Source organism: Embiotoca jacksoni, unplaced genomic scaffold, assembly GCF_022577435.1.
Source record: "Embiotoca jacksoni isolate LCO1_2020_lvr unplaced genomic scaffold, fEmbJac1.0.p SCAF_4, whole genome shotgun sequence".
Classification (NCBI taxonomy): Eukaryota; Metazoa; Chordata; class Actinopteri; family Embiotocidae; genus Embiotoca; species Embiotoca jacksoni.
Window position 1 is genome coordinate 4,109,345 of NW_027185392.1, and position 24,013 is coordinate 4,133,357.

Below are 24,013 nucleotides of genomic sequence, written 5' to 3' on the forward strand. Positions count from 1 at the left end.
AAGGTAAAAAATTGGCTGAAAAAAGAAGAATACAAGTAAATGCTGCAAATCCTTGACATGCAACTGGTATTATGAAACCTTCACAACATCCTGCTTTATTTATGAGACAACAGCAAGGAGCTGTAAATGGTAATGGATTGGTTAAAACAGGTATTGGATTACTGGAAAGCCTCAGACTTACATCATATTTGTTACGAAACTGTCATACAAGGTTGGACAAAGTAACTGAAAAAAAAAAAAAGTGTAATCCCTAACTGAATAAAATATAAGGCCACCGCAGCAAATATTTACATTTCAAAGAGAATTTGCTGTTACTGTATTATCACAAGGCAGGTAAGGACCTGAGACCGCCGTGAAACGATTGCACATTTTTCCTACGAACTCCTTAAAAGACAAACCACCACATTTAACAGCAAATTGAAACAAAAATATGTCTGTCCACTACTTAAAATTATTTTAGGGAGAATGTTTATTCCTCTTGTTCAAACACCAACTGAGTCACACGTTTGGTATCTCTGCATATTTTCACAGTATTGAGCTCACACAATCTTTTTCAGAATATTGTGAGTGGGGAAGATCGGTACTTTGATTGCTGCATTTATGCAGTTTTATGAGTTATCTAATGTGTAACGCAGCGATACTGTTAGTCTGAAAAGGGTCAAATACTGTCAGGAGGGACAGACGGTCCCAACAGAACTGAAATGGCTTGGTGCAATTCTTCGATTTTGCCACGTGGTGTCACTGTAGTTTTTAACTAGAGGTATGCTGCGCTCTGCGTGTCAGGGTAAAACATCCAATCAAATGCAATGACAGCCGAAGTGCAAATTTTGAAAAGGTTATTTTCAAGCTTTATTTAATTCATAAACAAAACAAAACAAAAAAATTCAACCAAAAAAATGTGACCTATCTAATAAAACACGGAGTCAAGCACTACATTATCAGAAAACACCAGACAGGACACACAAAGACTGCCGGAGAAGAAGAGGAGTCCTCTTTTACCTTTACAATTCAGTTACAAATGTTTACATCCATGATCAATTATTTCATATTTGGTGAACAACGCCCACTGCAGAGACGAGGCTGGGACAAAGCAGTGGTATGAAATAACATGATGACACTTGAACATGTTGTCAAACAGACCATTTCCTGTGACTTTTACTGGAGCTTCAACTTCCTGGTTAGATAACAGCTAATGCTTCTTTGTCCTCATTGTGCTTTTGATTTTAAAGTAAGTGCTGCCAGATATACAGCAGCATGTAGTCAGTAACAACGACAGTTAAATGTTTTACCCTGGACGATAAGAACATTTCCACCGTGAGCGCCTTAAGGATGAATCCAGGATCAAAGTGTGTAATATTTAAAATGTTCAGTGGTTAAGTTAAGATCCGTCACAGTTCAACCTGAAACATTTTGAATCTGTAAATAGTCGTTTTTTTATATCAACAAAGTGGACGTGTAAAATCTGACGGCTGAGAAAACATTAGAGGTTTCCTGTTTTTAACATCTAATACTCATTACTAAAATACTGCAAACCTGGATTGAGGCGTTAATGTGAAGCCTGTCATAAATAAGTCGGCAGTAACAACCATTTCATATTACAGCACACATTTTAGCTCCAGTAAATACAAATAAACACAAACAATCAACAAACCAGACCTGGTTGAAAGTGCAACACAAATCCATTCAAATACTCGCAGGCTGTTTGGGGTATTAGCTTGCATAGCTTACTGCATTAACAGTGCAGTGTTTGTGGGATATTTTACAGTGGATTTAAAAAAAAAAAAAAAAGCTCACAGTTAGAGACTGCTTATTTAATTCTGGATAATGTCACAGTGTAATTCAAGACAGCAATATTTTAACACTATCCAGCACAGTCAATCCAAGTTATTTGAATGGCTCCTGACTCTCTCCCAGGTCTGTCTCAAATAAATATAATCTGTCTTTAGTGGAAAATCTCACACTGGCCAGGCTTAGAAATCTGTCTGTCAATTAATGAAGAGATACTGTTTAGACTAGGGATCTTCAACCAGTAGCTACCTGTAGCTGGCAAGCTACTGGATAAATACGTATTGAGTATCAGTTATTCATATAAAGAAGCTGATTCAGCTGATTTGGGTGGAGCTCAGCTATGTGAATAAATGCTACTAAACATGAGTAGCTCGCAGACACTTTCATTTTGTCCAAGTAGCTCTCAGAGAAAAAAAAATGTCAGAGGTCCCTGGTTTAGACTGTATCGGTGAAAGTGTCATGAGCAACTGGGAAGTAGGAAAATTCGACCTTCGGCTGGGAAAAGAACTGTGAAAATCCCATAAGGAAGGGGGGAGGTTTCTGAGAGCTAGAAGTAAGATTGACATCCCTTGACGTCAAATGACAGTGTTTGTGTTAAAAGGAAAAAACATGTTTGCTTCAAAAACAAGGCAAAATAGCCAGACATTGTTGGCCTAGCCTCCCTTGTTTGTTAGCTGTGTTAAACAGTGGTACATTAAAAATGTAGAAATGTAATGCACAAATAATATTGACCTCCTGAGTTCAGATTCATCCCTGTGTTGGTTTAAATAAATGACAAGGTTGTTTGTCACTTTTGTGTATTCTTACAGCAGAAACAGAACGCACTTTCTGGCGGCTGCCATGCTGCCTGTTTGTGAACTTTCCCAATCCTCAGCTGCCTGGAAGCACGATAAAATCTGATTAGTACAACTGGGTCAAAGTCTGATATTATGGTATTTCTTCTAAAAGTCTGTCGAATTTGAATGGGACTTTGGCTCGGTATGTGGACCTTGGGAGCAACACCGAGACTTCTGGAAACAACAGCAATGACACACAACTCATTTACAGCACAGTATTATTAATAATAATTAGAATTCATTCATCTCAGCAGAAACAGGGATTGCTAAATTTGCCCATCACCTTTCAGATGGGTCTACATTCAAAACCAGACCTGCAGCCCCTTTATTAGGGAATCAAGACACTTGATGAGATATTAAAGGACTCAAAATGACAAAGGAGGCATATTCTGGTCAGTTTGTACAAAGAGTTGGAGGTTATTGTTGTCCAAACCAAGAATCTGTGTCAGAATGCAAACTTCAGAGCACAAAATAATGGCGCTAATCTCTTTTTGCATGCACTGAAGGCTGCCGTGATTGATCCGGTTGGATCCTTTAATATCTGCTAAACAAACAGTCTGTAAGATACAAAAAAAAAGTTCAGATGTTGTCTCTGAAACCCAGTCAACTGAACCTGATGTGGTGGAAAGCCTTCGGTGGGTGTGAGGCTGAAAGGGGGTCGTAGCTGGTAGGAGTTGAAGGTATCCCTGATTTCTACACATTCGTCCGACACTTTGGGAAGATGGGTCCTCCCTCAAGCCTTCTCTTTCTTACTGCAGATAGAGAGAAACATGCAGAGCCATGGCAATAAGAGAGAGAAAGAGAAATAAGGTAATTAAAATCATCATCCTAACGTAACGCACAGCAAAGCTACTCTGCCCTATTTCATTTACATGAAGCAGGAAGAAAAACAGCTGAAAGGAGGAAATAGCTCATAGAAAACAAGACAGGAAGATCAAAGCGACATTACTTTTACTAAAAATATGCAGCTGCAAAACAGTTTTAACAAGACAAAGCACAAGACAAACGGCAGCGATTTACAAGGGAGCTGGATCAATCCAAAAGGGGCCTTGAAACAAAATAATCAGTAATTAGTTTGTGGAAATTTGATTACACACCATAAAACAATAAAAGGACTTAAACTCGATGTTTAGCTTTGAAGTTAAATATGAGCAAATCTACAAGAAACACAACACAGGTACTAATGCGACTGCCTTGAGTGTCTTCATTTTAGTTTATATTGCAATATCCTAGGACAGACTGTATTATATTAACAAAAAAAAAAAGCACACAAAAAAAGCCACAAACTAATTGCCAAAAAGCAAACCCTGAGTCATTACGGCTACAGAGGGTCCGCGGCCTGCTCTGCCCTGGAGATGATCCAGCCTTGGAGCCCTGAAGAGCAGCGTTTGGAAGAGTAGAAGAGAGGCTGAGCAGCGGGAGCCAGGTTCCTCCAGGCAATGCAGGGATGGTAAAACACAACGGATCAGGAGAGGAGAGAGATCCAAAGAGTAAAACTGCCAAAGATAATGGAGCCAAAGAATAGAAAAATGCAGCACGTGTTTGCTGCAGGAGAGGATCGCAGAAAACAACAGATTTCTTCAGCTTCACAGGAAAGCCAAAAGAAGGTGGAACAGCGAGAAACTGCTATAGCGAACAAGAGTTGTAGTTTTATCGAGCTTAGAGACAGAAAAGAAAGAGACTAGATGCTGTTTTCGAGAGAGTGAGGGCATCAGTTTTACGTTTGAACTCGTATATCTCGATAGAAGCGGAGTTCAAACCTGAGCTTCCCTCTTATCTGCATGTCTATTTTGGGAACTTCTTTCTCTCTGCAACAACGCCAATAAGATTTCAGTCATGTTGAATGAAGGAATAAAGGCAGACAATTCTACTGAATGGACCCGTTTTCAGATCTTCCAGAGTTCAATAGTTCTCAAGCTTTTCTGAAAATACAGTGTGGACTGAAGAGTGGCCTCTGAAAGCCAGAGATGAGTAGTAGATAAGAAGAAGGAAAGTGACAGCAGGTGCAGTGGAGAAGCAACAGAAACTCCCAGAAAGAGTTTGACAGGAGGTGGCAGTGACTCCGCTGGTCTGGAAAAGAAGCGGGAGATGTTGGCGGCAGAAAGGCGAAGCTGAACGCTCACACTGTGCTGTGTTTGGTTTCCAGTTGTTGTTTTTTTTTTACTTAGTCTTGGACTTGAATTTTTTCCCGAAGGCCCTCTGCAGCTCAGGGACAGAAAGAGTGAGGGTGAAGGAGCCGTCTGACTCTGACCGCACGACCCGGGCTTAAATGACGAGGCAGGGAGAAATAAATGATTACAAGTTATAGTTACAGTTATCAATACAAGTTACATACACTTTACATCGAGTGGTTTGGGACACAATAAAAGCAGATTAATAAAAAAAAAAAGATTAGAAACTACAGAAGAAAGAACAACTTAACTTTTTATGAGCGTTGCGGACGTATTAAAGTTTTTTGTTTAGTCTCGTAGCTGCAGGGTGGATTAACAGCAAACACTAAACAAAATGGAGCTAAAGTCACCTCTGAAATGTACCTATGTAACAAGAAAAAGAAACACTAGACGAGGCACTAATATAACTCCTAACTTTACAAAAACAACAGGAGAAAATAGATTACAAACAAAACTGCAAGGTGGAGGACCTTTTTGGGATCAATATGTGCACGGCGTGAAAAATGAAACCTTTTATTTATTTTTTTAAAGTTAAAAATGAGCTCAGCAAATGCAAGAGTTACCTTATTAATGAATCATTGGTGCATGTTCACATCAAGAAACATTTCCTTCACTCGTTTCATGATGTTCTCTCTCATGAACACAGTCTTTTCTTAGTGCTGATGTCATAGCTCAGGAAGGTAGTGTTTTGATTGGCTGAGGCTTTCTGGCCGTACTACCGAGTTACCGGCCGATGATATCACTCTGGTTGATCTGTTAGACTCTGATTGAAGTAGAACTCACGGAGATAAAGTGAAGATAAAGTGTCGGCACAGACGCATGTAACAACCAACACTGCCAAGTGCAATACCACTGAAAGACTGTGCAAGAGTTACATAACTAACTCCAACATGAGGTGAATTTGCCATCGAATACTGTGCGTGCTTGAGGTCCAACCCAAAGGCTTGTGTGTGTGTGTGTGTGTGTGTGTGTGTGTGTGTGTGTGTGTGTGTGTGTGTGTGTGTGTGTGTGTGTGTGTGCGTGTGTGTGTGTGTGTGTCAAACCCACCCAGGTCATTGTTGTTCATCATGGCGTTGGAGCCTCGGAGGCGCGGGCCCTGCTGTGTGAAATGATATCCAAACTTCAGCAACGTGGTGTTTTTCTCCAGCATGCTGGCTATCTCCATCTCCACCTTGTTGCCTAACGGCTGGCTCTGGAGATAGAGGCGAGAGAGGGATGGGATAGAGGAGGAGAGATGAGGAAGAGAGGCATTAAAAGCAGTGGATGAAGGGTATTTGTCGCAGGATAAGGGGAATAAAAACTACATAAAGACAAGCGGAAGGAGTAAACAAAGGGACCGCAATCCTTTCCGGTGTCTCCACAGACAATCCTCACTCACACTTCCGTCAATCAGTGGAGCCAAATTGCAAAAAAAAAAAACACAAGAGGTGAAAAATAATGAAGGACAAATGTGAATGAGTCAGCAGTGAGTGTACAACAGAGTGACACATCACAATGAAATTTAGGAGCATCAGACTGAAGTGGCAGCGGTGGCTTGATTACACTACCTGGCACACACACTTCTTAAGTGTGCACAAATCTGCATGTACTTTTTGGAATTGCTTGTGTGTGTGTGTGTGTGTGTGTGTGTGTGTGTGTGTGTGTGTGCGCGTGTACGTGTACCTGATTGTCTATCTTGAGCTCCAGCAGGGTGGTGTTCTGCTGCAGTGACTCTATGAGGGCCAGGATGCCCGTCCCTGTTATAAAGTTGGACTCAACGTTGAGACTCTTCAGCGTCGTGTTCACCTTCAACATCCCTGCGAGGGCCTGAGGGGAGACACACACACACACACACACACACACACACACACACACACACACACACAGCTCTAAACCTGCTACTCGCTGTCTAATTAGGCATACAACACCATGAAGTCTGTTTGTAGGACTGCTGTGTGTATGTTCAGGGTCTTTCTAGACATTTGAAAAGTGGGATGGAGGTGTTTTGCAACGAGTTATTGAAGTAAAAAAAAAAAAGACCACAGAACATAAAAAAAATTGGTTTTGCATTAAAATAAGGAGATACTGAGGTTAAATGTTGAACAAGCGTCACACTTACAAATGCTACAGGGTCGCTGCTCCTGGTTCCTACGATACTGAACCTCTCAACCACGGTGTTTGTCAACAGAGCTTCAGCGTACGCCTTTAGAGTTGGGATGGGGATATTCTGGGTACAGAAAAACACTAAATTACATCTTGGTAAATGTTTTGTGTTTTGATTCAATTTTAAAAGCAATTCTAAGTTGTTTAAAATTCCAGGTTTTTTTTCACTTAAGAAAGTTCTGTCTGTAGTTTCAGCCGCTCCACTCCACAAACATCCTGCAGATTAATTTCTTTTCTGAAATGTCTGCCGTGTGTTTTATTTAGCATTTGTATTTTATGAGAACATTTCCTTTTTTCTTGAAGTGAGTACCAGAAAAGATCTATGAAAATGATTAATAGAGAAACACATTCTTCATGTTTATGTGTAGAACTTGACTGTGTTTCAGTTAAAGTAAGATGATCAAATTCAAAATACAATAAAATCGACCCATACTGAATTTTTGAGATCCATGCCAATACTCATTTTAAGTAAGAAAATTGCAATATCTATATGTGGACTGAAATTTGTCTATCAAACACTTGTGACAAAGATATGTAATGACAGCAGGATATTTTACAGTTGAACGTTAAACTTTTGTTGTTTGTTGTTGTTACTGATTTATGATGATAAAATATTAAACTCGTATTCACTTTTTATGCTCAAACATCACGCACTCTCACCCGGATGTTATTGAGGTTGACCTCCACCAGGTCAGGGTCATTCCTCTTCATTCTCGACAGAGTTTCCTCTACGTCAGTGGAGTTGGGCTCCTCGTCGGGGACGGGCTTATACTGGGTGCACTGGATCACACCTGGGGTGCAACACAAGTATACAGTGAGACATCACCAGACTGCTGGGGGATGAAGCCGCTCTGCTCTGAGTAGAATCTGAGTAGATCTTACGGCAGGAACAACACATTAAAGTGAACATGCGGTCTTTTCACCACTTGACACATGTCCTGATTAAGAGTCTCAGAGTTGTCTGCTAGTAAATCCCCTCAACCGAACAGTAATGTAATGTAAACAGAATTATCTGGATAAATGATTGCCTGAGAGTCTGTTAACACATCTGCCTGTGTGTGTTTTGATGCCAAACAAAGCACAGCATTCTTTACTGTGGAAGTCCATTGGTTTCCCACAGTCGGATCAGGCTACAGCAGATATTGCTTGTGGTTTTGGGGCTCTCTGCTGGTTCACATATGTCATTTCCCTGTACTTCTACTTTTTAATGCTAAATTAAACAAGCCATCTCAGTTGCTTCACGAGAATGATATCGATCTGGTCAAAAAAAGTGAATAATTGTATTTTAGCAAATGTAAAACTATTCTATCAATACAGGTAATCAATAACAGTGATGATGGTGATGATGAAGATGGTGAATTTTGTATAGAGTGCATTACAGGCATTATAAATGGTAAAATGTCTGTACTTATATAGTGATTTATCACCTTCTCAACAGTTTACCTCCCCTTCCCCCACTCACATACACATTCACACGCGCGCACACACACACACACACACACACACACACACACACACACACACACACACACACACATTCACACACCTATGAAGACAGAGCTGCCATGCAAGGTGCTCGCCTGCCATCAGGAGCAACTTGGGATGCAGTGTCTTGCCCAAGGACAACACAGGACAGAGCCTTCAACCTTATGATTAGTGGGCAACCCGCTCTGCCATCTGGGCCACAACAGAATCTGATTATTTTGTGCACCAGGGAAAAATGCGTAAACAGAACAGGATACTTTTTTCAAACATGATTTTCAGATTTGTAGATTTCCTTTGTCTTCATGTGTCCAATGCTCAAACATAAAAAATAAAAAAAAGTCTGGTTTTCCAAGCATTTTTTTTATGCACCACCATGTGTATCAATACTGAAAACAAAGTGACTTTATGGCCATTTGTGTTTATGAGTTTGTCATATTTGGAAGTCAGATGCACAGTCTCTGACTCTGTTTAGAGCTGGAGGAGAATCTAAAGGATGAGCCACAATGCAACATAAACGATGGCTCATTATTAATGTGTGTGTGTGTGTGTGTGTGTGTGTGTGTGTGTGTGTGTGTGTGTGTAAGAGAGAGAGGGAGCGAGAGAGAGTTAGAGAGAGAGAGAGAGTGATGGAGGGATAAAAGCAATATCAGAATACAATAAGTTACAGTGTCTTATAAGAGTAAACAGACGTCACTGGAATCCTGGAGGAGCTGCAGGAATATGTACTGTATGAGCATCTGTTTATACTTGTATCCTGTCATTTACTTAGTTTTGAAGTGTGTAACTATAATTGTGCAACCGAAGATCGAGCCGATCGCCTTTCGGTAAAATAAACTTTCATTCTGCCAACATGAGATCATTTCACTTGATTCCAGTCCCACTCGCTCCCTTCAGCATTTTTCCTGAACGAGGTGATATTTTCTTGACACTAGTTAAGTGATCTGCTTTATTTTAGGTTACCTTTACTTTTTCTTTTTTTTTTAAATGTGAAGACGGGTCCTGCAACTTGGCAGATTTCCCCAAATAAAGACTCGGTAGAATGCGTTTTGCTACACGTGTGTAAGTGTGTGTTTTACGTACTGTTGAGGCCTTGCTTGTTGACTATGTTGCTGCTGGCCAGGGCTTCATAGTACTGCTGGTTACTCATCAGGGTGTGCATGCCCAGGATGGCTGGAAGGAGGAATGAAAAAATGAAGAGAATGAACTTCAGAAAGGAAAAAAAAAAAGAAGAGAGAAAGACGGAGAGCGACTCTGAGATCTGATGATTGTCTGGTTGCAGTCAAACAGCGGACATCATGCTAATATTGACAACACAAAAACACCTGCAGCATCACAAGCAAGTTAAGCCTTACACTGTCAGTTTTAACAACCAAACATTGGTTCCTGTATGGTTTCAGCTCCGGTAGTTTAATTGGTAACATGCACTGGGGCTTTGATTTCTGCATCTACAGCTGAGCTTCTGTTTAAGTTGGCTGACTGCAAATCAATGTAATTCTCCACTTTACCATCATAACTATGAAAGGTGTCAAGATATTAGCCTGTGAGGCAACACAAGGAGGATCATACTCGGGCAGCAGTGAATCTGAAATGTGTCTCTGAGCATTACACTGAGGACACTGAATAAAAGAAGCAATTTATAGAGGATGATTGCTTTGTTTGTTTGTCAGAGAGAATCGGACTGTGTTTGTTCAGTGACTCAACACAAGCTTCTCTGAGTAGAAGGGGGGGAGTTACTTAAAGCAACTCCAAGGATTTCTAGATATTTGTCATTTTCAATTCATGTTCCAGGCAGCAGTGCTGTTAAATATATTTTTCCCTCAAAGCAATGCAATGACGTCCTCAGAATTACATTCTTTCAACTCAACAGAAGAACTACACTAACTCAAGTGAGCTACCAGCACAAGTTTCTGGAGATTCAAACCTTATTTTGCGTATGCTGAAGGTACTAAATGGAAATTTACACAGGAAAAGTACATTTTTATCAAGTTAAGCCATTTGTATGTCATTTGGAAGATTGAGACAACATGAAAAATAGTTTAAACAAAAGTCAGCAAATGACGAAGGTTAATGACCTGTTTGTTCCTTGGATCCATTTTCAACACTTCAATTAAAAATGTACATTTAAAAAAAAAGATTCCTATGGCAATGCATAGAACATTTGGAAACAGTAGTTTGACGAAGCAGAACTCAAGAACCAAATAAACTTAGCAAACGGCACAATTTTTTTGTCAAACAGATGCAAAGTTTGTATGTGCAATGATTATACTGTATCTGCTACAGTAACTATGCGTTACCTGTTGTGCGATGCATTAATAGCAACGGGCATGTGAACCCTGCGTGGGTTCGTCTAAATGCTTGCTAAAAAAAAAATTACAACATGAACACGACAGAGGGACAAAGAAGTGCTCCATGCAAACCCAGTGCAGTCTGAAGATACCCTGGTTGGTGCTCAGCTAATGGATAAGAGAGATCCAACAGGGATGGAGGTGAAGAAAATGGAGGTACTGATGGAGAGATGAAGGGGGAGGGTGGAGGGAAGATGGAAGGAGCGCTAGAGGAAACGAGGAGAGTTAGACTGAGGAAAAGTAGACGAAGAAGAGCGAGTTAAGGCCATGATGATGTGCTTACACTGATTAGTGAGAGTGGCGAGCATGACAAATAATTAGACACCTACTTGTTCACGAATTCAACAGTAAAAATCAGGACTATGAAGATCAGACAGTGACTTATGAATGTGTTATTCATTGGAATAAAACCAAATAGTCTTCTGCATATACTGTAGTATTGTTACCTGCAATATCACAGAGCTCTGCATCAGTAGCACTAGACAGGGCTTCTTCTAGCTCCGGCTCCAGGGTCACACTCTCCAGGATGGGGTCCACCCTCTTTTTAGGCACCCAGGCTTTCCCTACAATACAAGTGGTAGATTTCAAACAAGAAAATACACAGTAAGTACAACAAGTGCGAGGGCATCTATCACTAGCCGTACGTCATAGCAATTTGCATAAACCGTAATGTATATTCTGCAGACAGATGGAAAGGTTCCCCTCCACACCCATACAAAGTCTTTGTACTAATCAGGTGTAATGGTGCGTTCACGAGCGACTGGGAAGTGGGAAAGTTCAGACCTCCGATTTGGAAAATACACCTGAACCTGTTTTTTTTTGTTTTTTTTTAGCTATGACAAGTATGTTTGTTGTCACTTGACGTAGCAGTGTTTGTGGTGAAAGAAAGAAACGTATTTCCTGCAATAGGAAAAAAAAAAAAAAAGAAAAAGCCAGACTTGGTTAGCTTAGCCTACCTGGTTTGCTAACTGTGTTAAATGTTAAACACAACATCAAAACGTGTACAAATGTGTGCCTGTGTTGGTCTATGTGGATGATGACGAGGTTGTTTGTCACTTTTCTGTGTTCTGTATCTATATCCTCTGGGGGCGGCCATGCTGCCTGTTTTTGAACACTCAGCTAAGAAGTGTGACGTTCCCAAATGGGAACTTTCCCATTTTCCTGCAGCCTGAACGCACCATCAGTTGTCCTTCTCATACAGGTAAATCAAAATGGTGATCAAGCCTTCGCAGTCCAGTGCATCCTTATAATGAGACAGAAATACATATATCATATAATGATGACGTGCAAACACTTTATTCTGAAGTACTTGAGACATTTAGGGTATCTATAGCCTCTACTTGTTTGTTTTTTTATACTTTACTGAATATAATACATATTTTTAGAAATGTTTTTCATGTAATAAATAAGTCTGTCATCATTAACAAATAATCTCTTGGCTATGTAAGGAGGCAATTTATTCAGTGCCAATCGATGGCTGTTCTTCTTCACAAGGTGTGTATTATTGAGCAGAAAAATTAAACTGGTAATTGCCATTATTTGTATGACGAGCAAAGTTTTGTGATCGTGACGGCCCCGTGACAAATTTCATAGACTTGTAAACACCATTTGAAACCATAACAACATTAACAAGGCCTCCGCTCTATTTACTTGTCCCAGAAAGTCATGTGACAGCATGACAGCGAGCACAACGTCCGGTGAAACAGAGACTTGAATTCTGATGTGAAATTGTTTTACCAGATGCAACCTCATAATTACAATACTAATAAACACAACATCAGTGCTGCACAGACACAAAATCATGGCAGATAAATTACTGTCATGGCCGTTCAACAGGCAGACAAACAATATTTCCTCACTCAGTATAAATTGTGGAAACAATGACGACCTTTAACTCAGATCGATATTTTGATCTCATAATACTGTATATACTGTATTTACTAAGGCATCTCCGAGACTTGAGAGGTCAGAGGTCAGTCCAGTTGCTCTGTTACATAACCGCTGATCCGTCTGAGGTGTGGACCCCCCCTCATGTCCCACCCGACTCCGTGTCTGACAGACTGTAAAGACCCAGAGATTTGTGTCTTCACCGACAGCTCTGTTATGTCTGCATTTGGTTGGTCTGCTCCTCGAGTCCCAGACTTTTCTGGACCTCCAGATTCCACCCAGAGTCCAGAGCAGCTTTTTTTTTTTTTAAAGTCACCTGTGTCCTCGCTTTGTAAAACACTATTGAGGACACCGGCAGAGTTGTGGCGTGTGGAGGGGGGGGATTTGTCCCTGTAGGAGTGGTTTCCCCACCTGCGGTTTTACAACTGGATACGACACTAATGTAAAAATATGACGGAAGTGACAGCAGGGAGACCTTCTCGAGTTTCACAGAGATGTGTGGTATGTCTCACCATCCATCACACACGTTTGTGTCAACACCAGACCGCTGCTGGAGGGCTGACAGGCCGATGAGGTGCAGGCTTGTGGAACTGAGGTCTCTGAGATCTTGTTTAAGTTAACGTACACTTACACTTACACTTGTAACTTTAGGCTGTTTCTCCCCTTTACAGACTTTTGCCCACTATACTTCAAAATGAGTTATTCCAGAAGATTTTCAGTTCAAGTTACCTTGAGTTATAAGTTATTTGTAGCATCGAGTGAAACTAAATAGCATTTGAGTCCACTGCTGTTATATATCTTTTTTTTTTCCTCCACCCTAAGAAAAGAAACTGTTTGTTTTTTTTTATCATCAGCTAGGTTTGTTATGGGGCTGCAGCGAACGTTTGTTCTCATTTTCATTAAATCTGCTTATTATTTCTTGAGTTTATTAATTAATTGTCATGAAAAAAAATAACTGAAAAATGTCTGTTATAATTTCCAAAGTCTAAGGTGATGTCTTCATATGTCTCCTTTTGTCTGATCAATGAGTCCAAAGACATAATTTTATCAAAAAACGTGACAACGTACAGCCTCACATTCTCATATCTGAGAAGCTAAAAACCATTTTTTTTTGTCTTAAAAACAATTATGTACATTTTCTGATGATAAACTAGTTGAGTGGCTCTTCTGTATATTATTAATAACCTTACTGTTTCTAAACAATGTGCAGACTTTGCACTTGATAGAGACACTGTGATAAAACCCAGGTTGGTACCTCTCTTCTCTCCGGTGAAGGGCACCAGGTCTTCTTTGTCGGGATGCTCTTTGGCCTGCTTCTCCAGATGCGCCAGCAGGTTGTCTCTCTGAAACGTTCCCGTCGGTGACTTCTTGGTCTGGTCCTTCTGCCGCATCCCAGCAGGCAACAGTGCATTCTAGAAAAGGACGGGGATTTACATGGATTAAAATGATGGCGCAATATAATGGAGAAACAACATATAATCTTGAATCTAAAGGTATCGCCACTCTGTGTGTGCGATGATGTCACAGGTGTTGTGCAATGAAATGTTTCCATTTTCTGCTGGAGTTGCTCTGCACTTGCCCACTTTCAGTCTAGAATGAAATAGCTCAATATTATTTCCCTGAAGGTTCATTTAAAGTGACCCCCTACATAGAGGGTGACAATGTAAAGGGGGGCGGGGGGTCTTAGCGAAATGTCCTCACAGCTCTTGAATGAATTACCGTAGAATTTGGAACAATTACTTTTGAGATGCGGTGGTCCAAACTAAAATAGTGAACATGGTAAACATTACCAGAAAACTTTCAGCATGTTAGCATTCAGCTCACAGCTGTTGTGCCTTAATACAGCCTCAAAGAAGCGCTAGCACAGCTATACACCGTTTTTCTTGTTCAAACTTCTCTTGTAGGGAAATCTTTTAATACATTACAGCATAAAGAACAGTGAAGAACAACAACAACAAAAAACTCCTGAATAAATCATCTTTTTTCTCCTGTGATAAAACTGCCTGAGGAGTCTGATTTCACGGCTGGATATGCCACTCAGCATGACAGTGATAGATCAGAGCTTAGGTTTCTCCTGTTATTAATGATGGCGGGAAGACAGATTTGAAGAGAAACCCTTGTTTTTTCACTCTCACGGGACGGACAGTAAGAATACTGGTGACTCAATGTGGCTAAAGGAATACTTGACATCGTGTGAGGGTTTGGCAGGAGGGGTTCATCCATAACTTTACCAACACCATTACTGGTATTAAAAGGAAAGTGAGATACTTGTAGAGATGGTGGTACAATATTTAGCTCCGGTTACTGAGACTCCCTCATCAGTCCTTAACTCTGATGAGTCCAACACAGGACCAGGAAATTTCCCAGACCATTACTGTAGCGTCACACCCAAGTTATTTTCAACCCACAGCAACATTTAAAACCAGCCCGGCTCTCAGAGGTGCTACTTTTAGCTCCATATCTTATCTGTCCTGTCAGCAATCACAGGCCTCTCTCTCTTCGTTCGTCCGCCTTCTGTCTCATTGCTTTAATTGAAATCTTCCAAAGAATCATATTGGTAGTTGCAGCAAACAGTTCTTAAAAACACGGCAAACAGTTTGCGCAGTTGGACCACGCCGACGCGAACAAAATAAGCCAGCAGTATGTCACACCATCACCGCTAAGCTTTTTATGACACACAGTTATATCAGCTGCAGATTACAATCCTCAATTCCAGCATTTTACATTTAACAGTATGAGAGTCTGTCTGTCGTCCTCTCAGCGGCCACAGAGGTGATCTATGAGACAGTAACATGTACAAGTACACGTCTTTCTGAGGAGTGGACTGGAAGGAGATAATTTTTTATGTGAGTGGGCAAAATGTGACAAAATTGTCTTTTAAACCATGAAATAAGAGTTGTTGTTTTTTTACATCAGGTTTATAAGGAAAAATAAATGTTAGTTAGCGGTCACTTAATTACACATCCAGCTGATGCAGAGCAACATTAGCACTGATATGAACTCATGATGAACACCTGATGAACATCCAAGAATATTTTCTTCCTTTTTGCTTTGTATTTGTTCTCCACCAACATCTCTTCAGCAGCTCAGTGCTTAGTTAACTCACTGCAAGTCACAAACTTAGTTGTTTTTTTTAGCCTTCCAGTGCTGGACAGCCTGTGCGCTGAGTTTAACAGTGAATGTAACTTTGTAACTTTTTTTCAGATTTAGCTCTCCTCCAAAACACTGTTGATGAGTCAAATTTATTGAATTCCCCCTTAAACTATGTGGGTGAGTGAAAAATATCAAAATTTTCACTTGATGGTGAACTGATTTGATTTGAGAAATGTTGCCAGTTATCTAAAGTAGCCTACTTGTGATTACAATTAAAGGTCCCATAGTTGACACTTTTCTAGTGTTTTATTTAGAAACTTAAGAATATATTTAGTGTTGTTTTAAGTAGCAAAAAAATTCATATAGTTTTATTCGCTTCAGTTTCTCTGGAGCTTTGCCAAAAACAGGCTCTTTTGTTTATGTGCCTTTAAGGCACATTGATATCCATGACACCCTCTTCTGATTGGCTGACTGTGACAGCCATATGACATGATCATGAGTTTGTGACATCACAACTTTACAGAAACCCAAACAGCACAGATACTGAATGCAGGCTGTGTGCATGTATCTGTAAACTGAGCATTTTGACTCCTTCGTGGTATTTACTTATCACCTAAACCGGCTTTAAAATAAAAAAAAATAAATGTAATTTATACAATATAGGACCTTTAACAAGTAGATTAAATCTGGATTTTTGACCTCTAATCTAAAACTGTACCAAGTCTCTGCGCTCAAGTAACAACCACGAGTGAGCCCCGGTGTCTTAGAAGAAGTAAACAGAGTGAACCAGGCCAAGTTGAAGCGTGCGAGGCGATGTACTGAAGCACAAAATGTTCCTGTGACGATTGTCGATAACTTTATCTTTCTACAATCAAAGTCCAGCTGGCAGATGTGTTTTTCTTTGGTTTACTGGAACTGCTGATGGAAGCCTCTCTAGGTATGTTACACTATGTTTCAAGTTAAATGGGCACTTTACTGGTGTGTGTGTGTCACGTGACCCTCATAAACAGGCACAGACAAGGTAAGCACGCACGCACTGCCTCCCACAGCTACTTCTGTTAACGTCATGAGGTCCCTGCAGTCACTCACTGCTGGCATCACACACACACACACACACACACACACACACAAGCAAGCACACAAGCAGAGTCCTCTTCATTATACCCTTCCAGTCATCCCCTTGGCATCGAGGGAAGACTCCGGTCTCTTTATGAGCAGTCAGACATTCATCTGAAAGCTATTAAAGCTGCTGTCACCACCTCGACCCATGATGCATCACTGAGTGTTCTGTCAGTGGGTGCATCAAACGCAGAAATAAACATATTATAAAAAGCAACAGAGTTAACACAAGTATCCCTGGCTGTACTCAATACAAAAAGAGAAATACTGTAGATAACATAGAGGACTAAACAGTAGCAAAGACTCAGCGTTATTATGGTATGTACTAATTCACCTCTTTTGTCTCATATACTTCATCTAATCATTACTTTCGTTATGGATTCATCTGGATCAAGTGGCACTTGGTTTGTGAACTGAATTATTTTCTAATTAATGAGGGGATTATTTTCAGATAGACGGCAAGATAATTAATAAGGAGCAGTGACTTTATCTGACAACACAATGATACCTTGAGGAGAAATGTATTGACTTCGTATTTCGTGAGAAGTTGAATGAGAGTCTATGGAGCCAACCTCTAGTGGCCCTCGGTAGTATTGCAGCTTAATCGCCCCATTTTTCAAACCCAGAAGCTTCGCCCGCTTTTATATACAGTCAATGATCTTCATTTTCAATAAAAATCTACAGTTGTAAAGTAACATTTGTCCATGGACTTATTATTTTTTTTTGTACACATATACAGTGTGATGTGATTTCATTAAATATACTGCACTCGCATCATGCTTACTTTGACTGCACTCAGTTTCAAGAAGCTAAACCACCCGACCTAACCGTCACTTTCTACAATAACAATAACTGCTTGTTAAGACTTCGGCTTGGCTGGCTTTACCATCACACACAGTCTGCCAGCTGCAAGTGTGCTAACATTGTGAAAGCCATCACTTACATTAGAGCATTAACAATGTTTTGCCCTGGGCTCGGGTTTACCAGCTAAAAACAAATGAGCAGCCCACAGCAGTCCAAACGCAAACACAATGGAGCTGCAGTGATGTACGGTGCGCATGTTACCGCACACGAGTGGCTCCGTTAAGCCTCCATGTAACTCTCCGCTGACACCAACGTACTGACAGGAAGTCCCCTTTATGGACTTCTATGTTATAAACTTACATCGGGATCCAGCTCCTCTAATTCATCCTCCAACCGCTGAAGCTCTTCTTCCGAGAGTTTCTTCAGCAGCTCGTCTTCGTCTATGTCCCTGTACTTGTCCATCTCCTTCTTCATCCCCGACATTATGGCCAGCACTCCTGGAGACATGGGACAACATTTCTTATGATACAGCTGACACACAAAATGCAAACATGAATGCCACTTTTCTACCAAATTATTATTTTTTTTTTCCTATTAAACATCACGACCCGTTAAATATTTGCCATTTTAATTGTAAGCTGAAGTTAAAGCAGAGAAATGAAATCATCATTCAAATATTAACGAGACACGGTATCTTGGTCAAATAGCTCGTCATTTCCGGCAATACATTAACATTATCTTACACCTGCATTTTTATAATTGGCAATTGCACCAAACTTTTACTTGAACCATGATTATCACTTTTATTGTATCCTATTTGCAAAATGTAAGATGTTTCTGAGAGACATTCAAAGGGTTCCCTCACCTCGATAACCCCTCCGATAAGAAAGACAAAATGTAGGCGATCAGGAGCCAAGAGAGTAGAAGAAAAACTTATATCTGTGGATGGAAACAAACCAAGAAAGCAGTAATACAAAAAAAAATTAATGTTGGAATAGCATTGTGTTTGAAGGACGAGAGAAAAGCAAAAAAAAAAAAAAAAAAGTAAGGATTTGATGGTGGGATGACAAAGACAGAAAGACGGATATCCGAGCACCACTGTGCGGCTCAAAAACGTGACTACTCTCACCTCAAAGAAACCCGACTCAGCGGGAAAACAACAGCAAAGGTAGCCAAGTGCCTGCAGCGCTCCGGGGAAATCAAGACACTTGAAAGAGGCAAAAAAAAAAAAAAAAAAAAAAAAAAGGGGGTGAAGAGAGATAATAGTTCTTCGCGTTAGAAAACAAAAGACTCACATCTTTTACAGCGAGAGGACTGAAGCATCTTCTTCCTCTTCCTTGTTTCACCCTTTCCATTTTTTTAATAATTTTTTTTTTATTAAAGAAACTGAGCGGCTGGAAAACATAATCTGGTCTTAAACTCATCCTTATTGTACCGCTGATACTGTTTTTGCTGCTAATGCACTGAAATTTCATTTTCTTTTACATTCTTCTAACATTCAGATTGCTTGTGGAAGTATTTTGCCAGAGATTTGACCACCAACTCGTATCATTTTAACAAAAATCATGAGCTGCTTGTAGGATTATTTACTTCTTTTAAAACTCTTTTGAAAATGTAAAAAAAAAAAAGGCCTTTTATTCATTTTAACACGATTTCTTTTTTTTTTTTTAATTTCCAAACATTTCTTATCTGTTAGTTAGTTTTATTTATTCCTGTTGTTGTATATCTTTGAGGATTTTTTTTTCCCATATTCTATTTGTAATACTTTAAATGTCTGATTTTATTGACTTCAGTCTTAAAATGTTTAAATGCTGGTTCTTCCACGTAAAACCCTTTGTAATTTTTGCTTCAAAAAGTGTAGAAATTACAAGTTGTAGAAGTTTATTAATACTATTACTATTACGTGACAATATAGGGAAACACAATGAGTTATACGAGAATTTTTGACATTTATATTTAGTGAGCGGGATTTAAAAATTTGAAAAGATAAGAGTTCATTTTAACACCAGATAAAACAAAAAAAAAAACAGACATGTTTTACACTGATTTACATAAAAACATAATTTACTGACAAGATTCTTTTTTTTTTTTTTTTAAGTAGAAACAGTAGAAAATCTAAACGAGGCTTTTTCTAAACTGTGATGTGACATAAAAATGTTTGACACCCACACAAAAAGGTTGCCAGTACAAGTTTTCACCTCTTCACTGCCCGTGCTTTATTTCCTGTCAGTGTTGCATCCTGCTGCCGACCCCGTGCAGTGTCAGAAGAGCAGCTCCACTTTTCCTCTCAAAGTGAACCCCCGATAAACCAAATATTTTACCGGGAGAGTAGTCTTTTGCGTTTCTTTCCGAGAGTACAGTACAGATAGGACATAGTGAACATCTGTTTTTCTCTCCAACTCTGCGCGGCGAGATGACTGATGACGGATGAGCTGCGGTGGAACATTTGTGGGTCACGACACCAAACACTGCGAACGCAGCGTCTCTGAGCCCTGGTTCCTTACAGCTCTGGGTCTGATGTGTTGAGCTGCTCGCTGATGGATGTCCGACACATGACAACACTAACCACCAGGCAGCATCAAAACGCTGAGAGGACTCTCAAATTAGGCGGAAAACGTTCAGCTCCAGCTCAAAACCAGCCAAAGTGCAGAAAAATGCTGCGTTCAAGGAGTGCAAACTATTCTTTTTGATCTTAAATATTTCAGCAAGCGGGTTTTGGCCTCCTTCCTTAAAGGTGGGGTCAAGCATGCCGTTCTTTTGTTCTGCTTTCTCAACGCTGCATGACAAGACAAGTTTCCAAAACCAAAAGATGAAGAACTGGGCTGAACTCCAAATCAAACTGCAGCTCTGCTGGAAGACGCCGAGCTGCTCTGATGATATCAAACAGACCCCTTTCGTGTATTTATAACATTTCTACAAGCTTCTGCTTGATTAGAGGACGTTCACTGGGCAGAAATGAAAAACAACTCGGGACAACCTTAGCCAGAAAGTATGCCATAAATTCATAAATACTTGACCTCTAAACCAGGCCTGTCCAGTCTTCCAAGAATAATTACACTGATGCAGGATCATTAATCAAGTCAGATGTGTGTAAAACCCTGAAAGTGTTATAAGACAACTGGACCTTAACGAGCACAGACGCTCAGAGAGACAAAAAAAAAAAAACCCCACGAGTTTCAAACTCAAAATATCTTCAGAAAAGCTGCAGAACAACGTGCAGTAACGTCCAGCTTTAACATTCAGCTTCTTTTGTAAATCTTTCAGGCTGATTTTAAAACACAAACCCAAGTGAAGTTTTCAGCCATGAAGTACGCGTGTAATTCTATAAAACTGACACATGAGCTCAGAACGGACGAACCCTCCAACAGCTAATAAATCAGCACATAAAACAGAGCAGGCAGCGGGACGACGGCGACTTTATGATGTCTCAGAGGACGACTTCCTGCTGAACGTCTTCAAACAGCATCTAAGTGCCATGTGAACATTTCACAAAGACCCAAAGTCATCTGCACTGCTGCTGGGCTGATCTTCCCCACAAATTTGAACAAAAGATGCAGCCATTTCATAGATTCAGATGCATAAAAAAAAACAAAAAAACAGAATTAATGCTACAACCTCTAGATCCTTCAGTGTAAAAGAAGACTGCAACCGACTAATTCAACTCCTGAAAATCTTAAAAACTCTAATTCAATAAGCCTGAGGACTCTAGTCAGATGCAAACTGCAGATTCGATGGTGGAGTTTGGACATTAGGTCAAATACAAGTTTTGTACCATGGGAGAAAGAAATATACAGCATAAAGACTCTTCGAACTTTCTGCTATGCATCTTTGTGGTGCAGGAATTCAAGTCTCATTTTGCCACTTGGTCTGTGAAACGGTCTCTGTAACATTTTGAGATTGACCTACTTTTACATGGTGTAATTGTACACACAACGGTAAAACATTAAACCACATCATCGGGGTTCACACTTACGCCTGGTGGGCGACATTTAAAATGAGATAGGACGAGTTTGATTTTGTTAATTGAATTTCTATTTTGAAAACTGTCAACACAAGAAACCAATAATACACATTTTACACCGATTTTCATACTATATGCTGGATTGTTGCTATGAGGAAAAAAAAAAAAGCAGAATATTATCACTGTGGTACAAGAATGAGACTTGATAGTCGACCGTGTCTACGATGAAAGAATGCAGTTGCACAGGTCGCTGAAATGAGCCAGTAGAAAACAGCTGAGAGACAACTGGTCTGCTTCCCTCAACCCACACGTCACAATGGAAGCAGCAGAAACAAGCTACAGCACAGTGCGCGTGCGTGCGTGTGCGCGCGTGCGTTTGTTTTCTGCTATGACAATAATCAAAGTGTCTATTTAGTTAACAGATTTAGGTCGGCAACTACCTTAATCACCCCTTTTTTCAACTTTTACTGAAAACAAAGTGAGTTTTACCGACGACACTGAACTCATCCGTGTTTGTGTTGTTTATTCTCCGCTTCGGGGACCAGCCGGGGAGTCGCGTATCCTGACCTGTATGATGAGGGGGCCCCCCGCAGCTCGGTTGCTGCCGTGGACCCGAGGTCAGGCATTCTGCAGAGGTCATCGTGTTTTGTTTTTGTTTTTTTTAAATCAAGTGTCACTTCACTAACCGGTGTCGGTGTGATACAGTAAACCGGGAGATTAATAACACACCTATGAATGCATTAACGCAGGTTTTGATGACAAAAACAAAACAACAAAAAAAGCGATGAACATGCTGCAGAGATATGCAAAACCAAACTAAAAGGAAAACCACGACTCACTAATGAAAGTGACAAAGCTCCATTAGTTCAGTACAGACGAATGTAGGTCACAGAGGAGCTGACGACCAAACGTGTCAGCAGACAACTGCTGCATCTCACTGCACTTGTTCACTGAAATCCTGGATACGTAAGGTGGTGATACTTAAATCTAAGTTTAATTACGACTGGTTCAAACTCACAAATTCACACACTTCTGGCAAGTAAAGCAACTTTATGATTTAAAAAAAAAAAAAAAAAAAATTTTTTAAACTGTATTAGTCCTCCCATCTATGCAGGACTTCGGAGTTAAAATGTCTTTGCTTTGAGAGGAAACAGCCACGAAAGCGCTCTCCAACGGAACAACAAAAAAAGTAACGGTACAATCAAAATGCTGCTCCCCGGTATATTCAGAGAAGCTCTCTACATTTCCACAGCCTCGTTATATTCTCTTAAGTAGATTTTAAACCTATAATAGTTTTTTTTTCTGTTTTTTTAAATCTTCCCTAATTTGACCGCTTTTCTGGCCGCGGTAGTATTTTTTGCATGGATTTCCGTACCTCCTCCGGCGCTATTTATAGCCGCCCGGTCCCGCAGGGTGACAGCAACGAATACTTTGACCAGATATGGTTTCCTTCGGAGCCGCCTGGAGTCGCGGTGCGCGGTCCGCTCCGCTGCGAGCGCACAACCCGGGAATCCGCCACAAAACCACTCCGCTCAGACCGAACCGTCCATGACTCGCAGATGAAGCCCGAACCCTGGAAGATTTCTGCGTGCTCGCCGGCTCCCCCCCTGTCCCCTTGGTCGTCTCTCGGCGGGTTTGCTGAGGATGAATCTCCCGCAAAGGGCAAAGTAAACTTTTGGTTGAAGAGATCCTCCTCCTCCTCCTCCTCCTCCCCCACACACGGCTGCCCTGTCACTCCGGTGATGTCACGGGGGGGGGGGGGGGGGGGGGGGGGGGGGGTGAGCTGCGTCCATTATCGGACACACTGATTCTGTCTGTCATTTACATGATAAACATTAGCAGAAGAATATATATATATATTTTGTTTTTTGTTTTGAATCGTACATTTGATTTGAGAGTTTGTCATGGAAGTCACGCGCTGCAGTATTCCGGTGCACAGTGCTTAGTACAACAAAGGAAAATACTCCCTTAAAAGTAAATAGCTTCACATCCCTACTAGCACAAGCAGTAAAATATGAAATGTCAATTGGTATTTGATCTAGGAAAAAAAATAAAAAATACCCCTCCAGAACACACTATAATAAATCAAAGCGCAAGTATTTGTGACACTGATCGAGGAGGAGCTACTTGTATAAAGTTGGGTAACAGTCCACAGTCACGGGATAAATCTGGGAAACTGAGAGATGATTAAGTGGGAGTAAGACAGAAGAAAGCATAAAGCACTGCTACACTTCGTTACGCGTTCTCGGAGCTCTCCAATCTTTGCTTTTTCATTTAAATGAAGCCATGTGGGGAATTTAGAGGGGAGATTTCACTTTGGTTTCACTGCTAACAACTCAAGCATGACAAATGAACCCTAAAAGGGTTGGAAACCACTGGTTT

General features: G+C 40.5%; 1 protein-coding gene across 7 annotated transcripts; it reads right to left on the reverse strand.

Annotated features, from left to right (window-relative positions):
* Positions 1 to 818: 818 nt before the first annotated feature.
* tmod1 (tropomodulin 1) lies at positions 819 to 23,307 on the reverse strand. Of its 7 annotated transcripts, XM_069167828.1 has the most exons (11): positions 23,007 to 23,307; positions 18,536 to 18,609; positions 18,031 to 18,167; positions 13,910 to 14,066; positions 11,214 to 11,330; positions 9,503 to 9,592; positions 7,592 to 7,728; positions 6,894 to 7,001; positions 6,458 to 6,601; positions 5,843 to 5,987; positions 819 to 4,888 (listed from the first exon to the last, which is right to left on the reverse strand). In XM_069167828.1, the coding sequence occupies exons 3-11, from the start codon at positions 18,151 to 18,153 to the stop codon at positions 4,785 to 4,787; spliced, it is 1,125 nt and encodes a 374-aa protein (XP_069023929.1). In that variant the 5' UTR covers positions 18,154 to 18,167; positions 18,536 to 18,609; positions 23,007 to 23,307; the 3' UTR covers positions 819 to 4,784. The 7 variants fall into 7 exon arrangements, with proteins under 7 accessions (XP_069023929.1, XP_069023931.1, XP_069023927.1 ...); XM_069167830.1 differs by lacking the exon at positions 18,536 to 18,609; XM_069167826.1 differs by lacking the exons at positions 18,536 to 18,609; positions 23,007 to 23,307 and having other exon boundaries at positions 819 to 3,376; positions 4,748 to 4,888; positions 18,031 to 18,529.
* Positions 23,308 to 24,013: the final 706 nt, after the last annotated feature.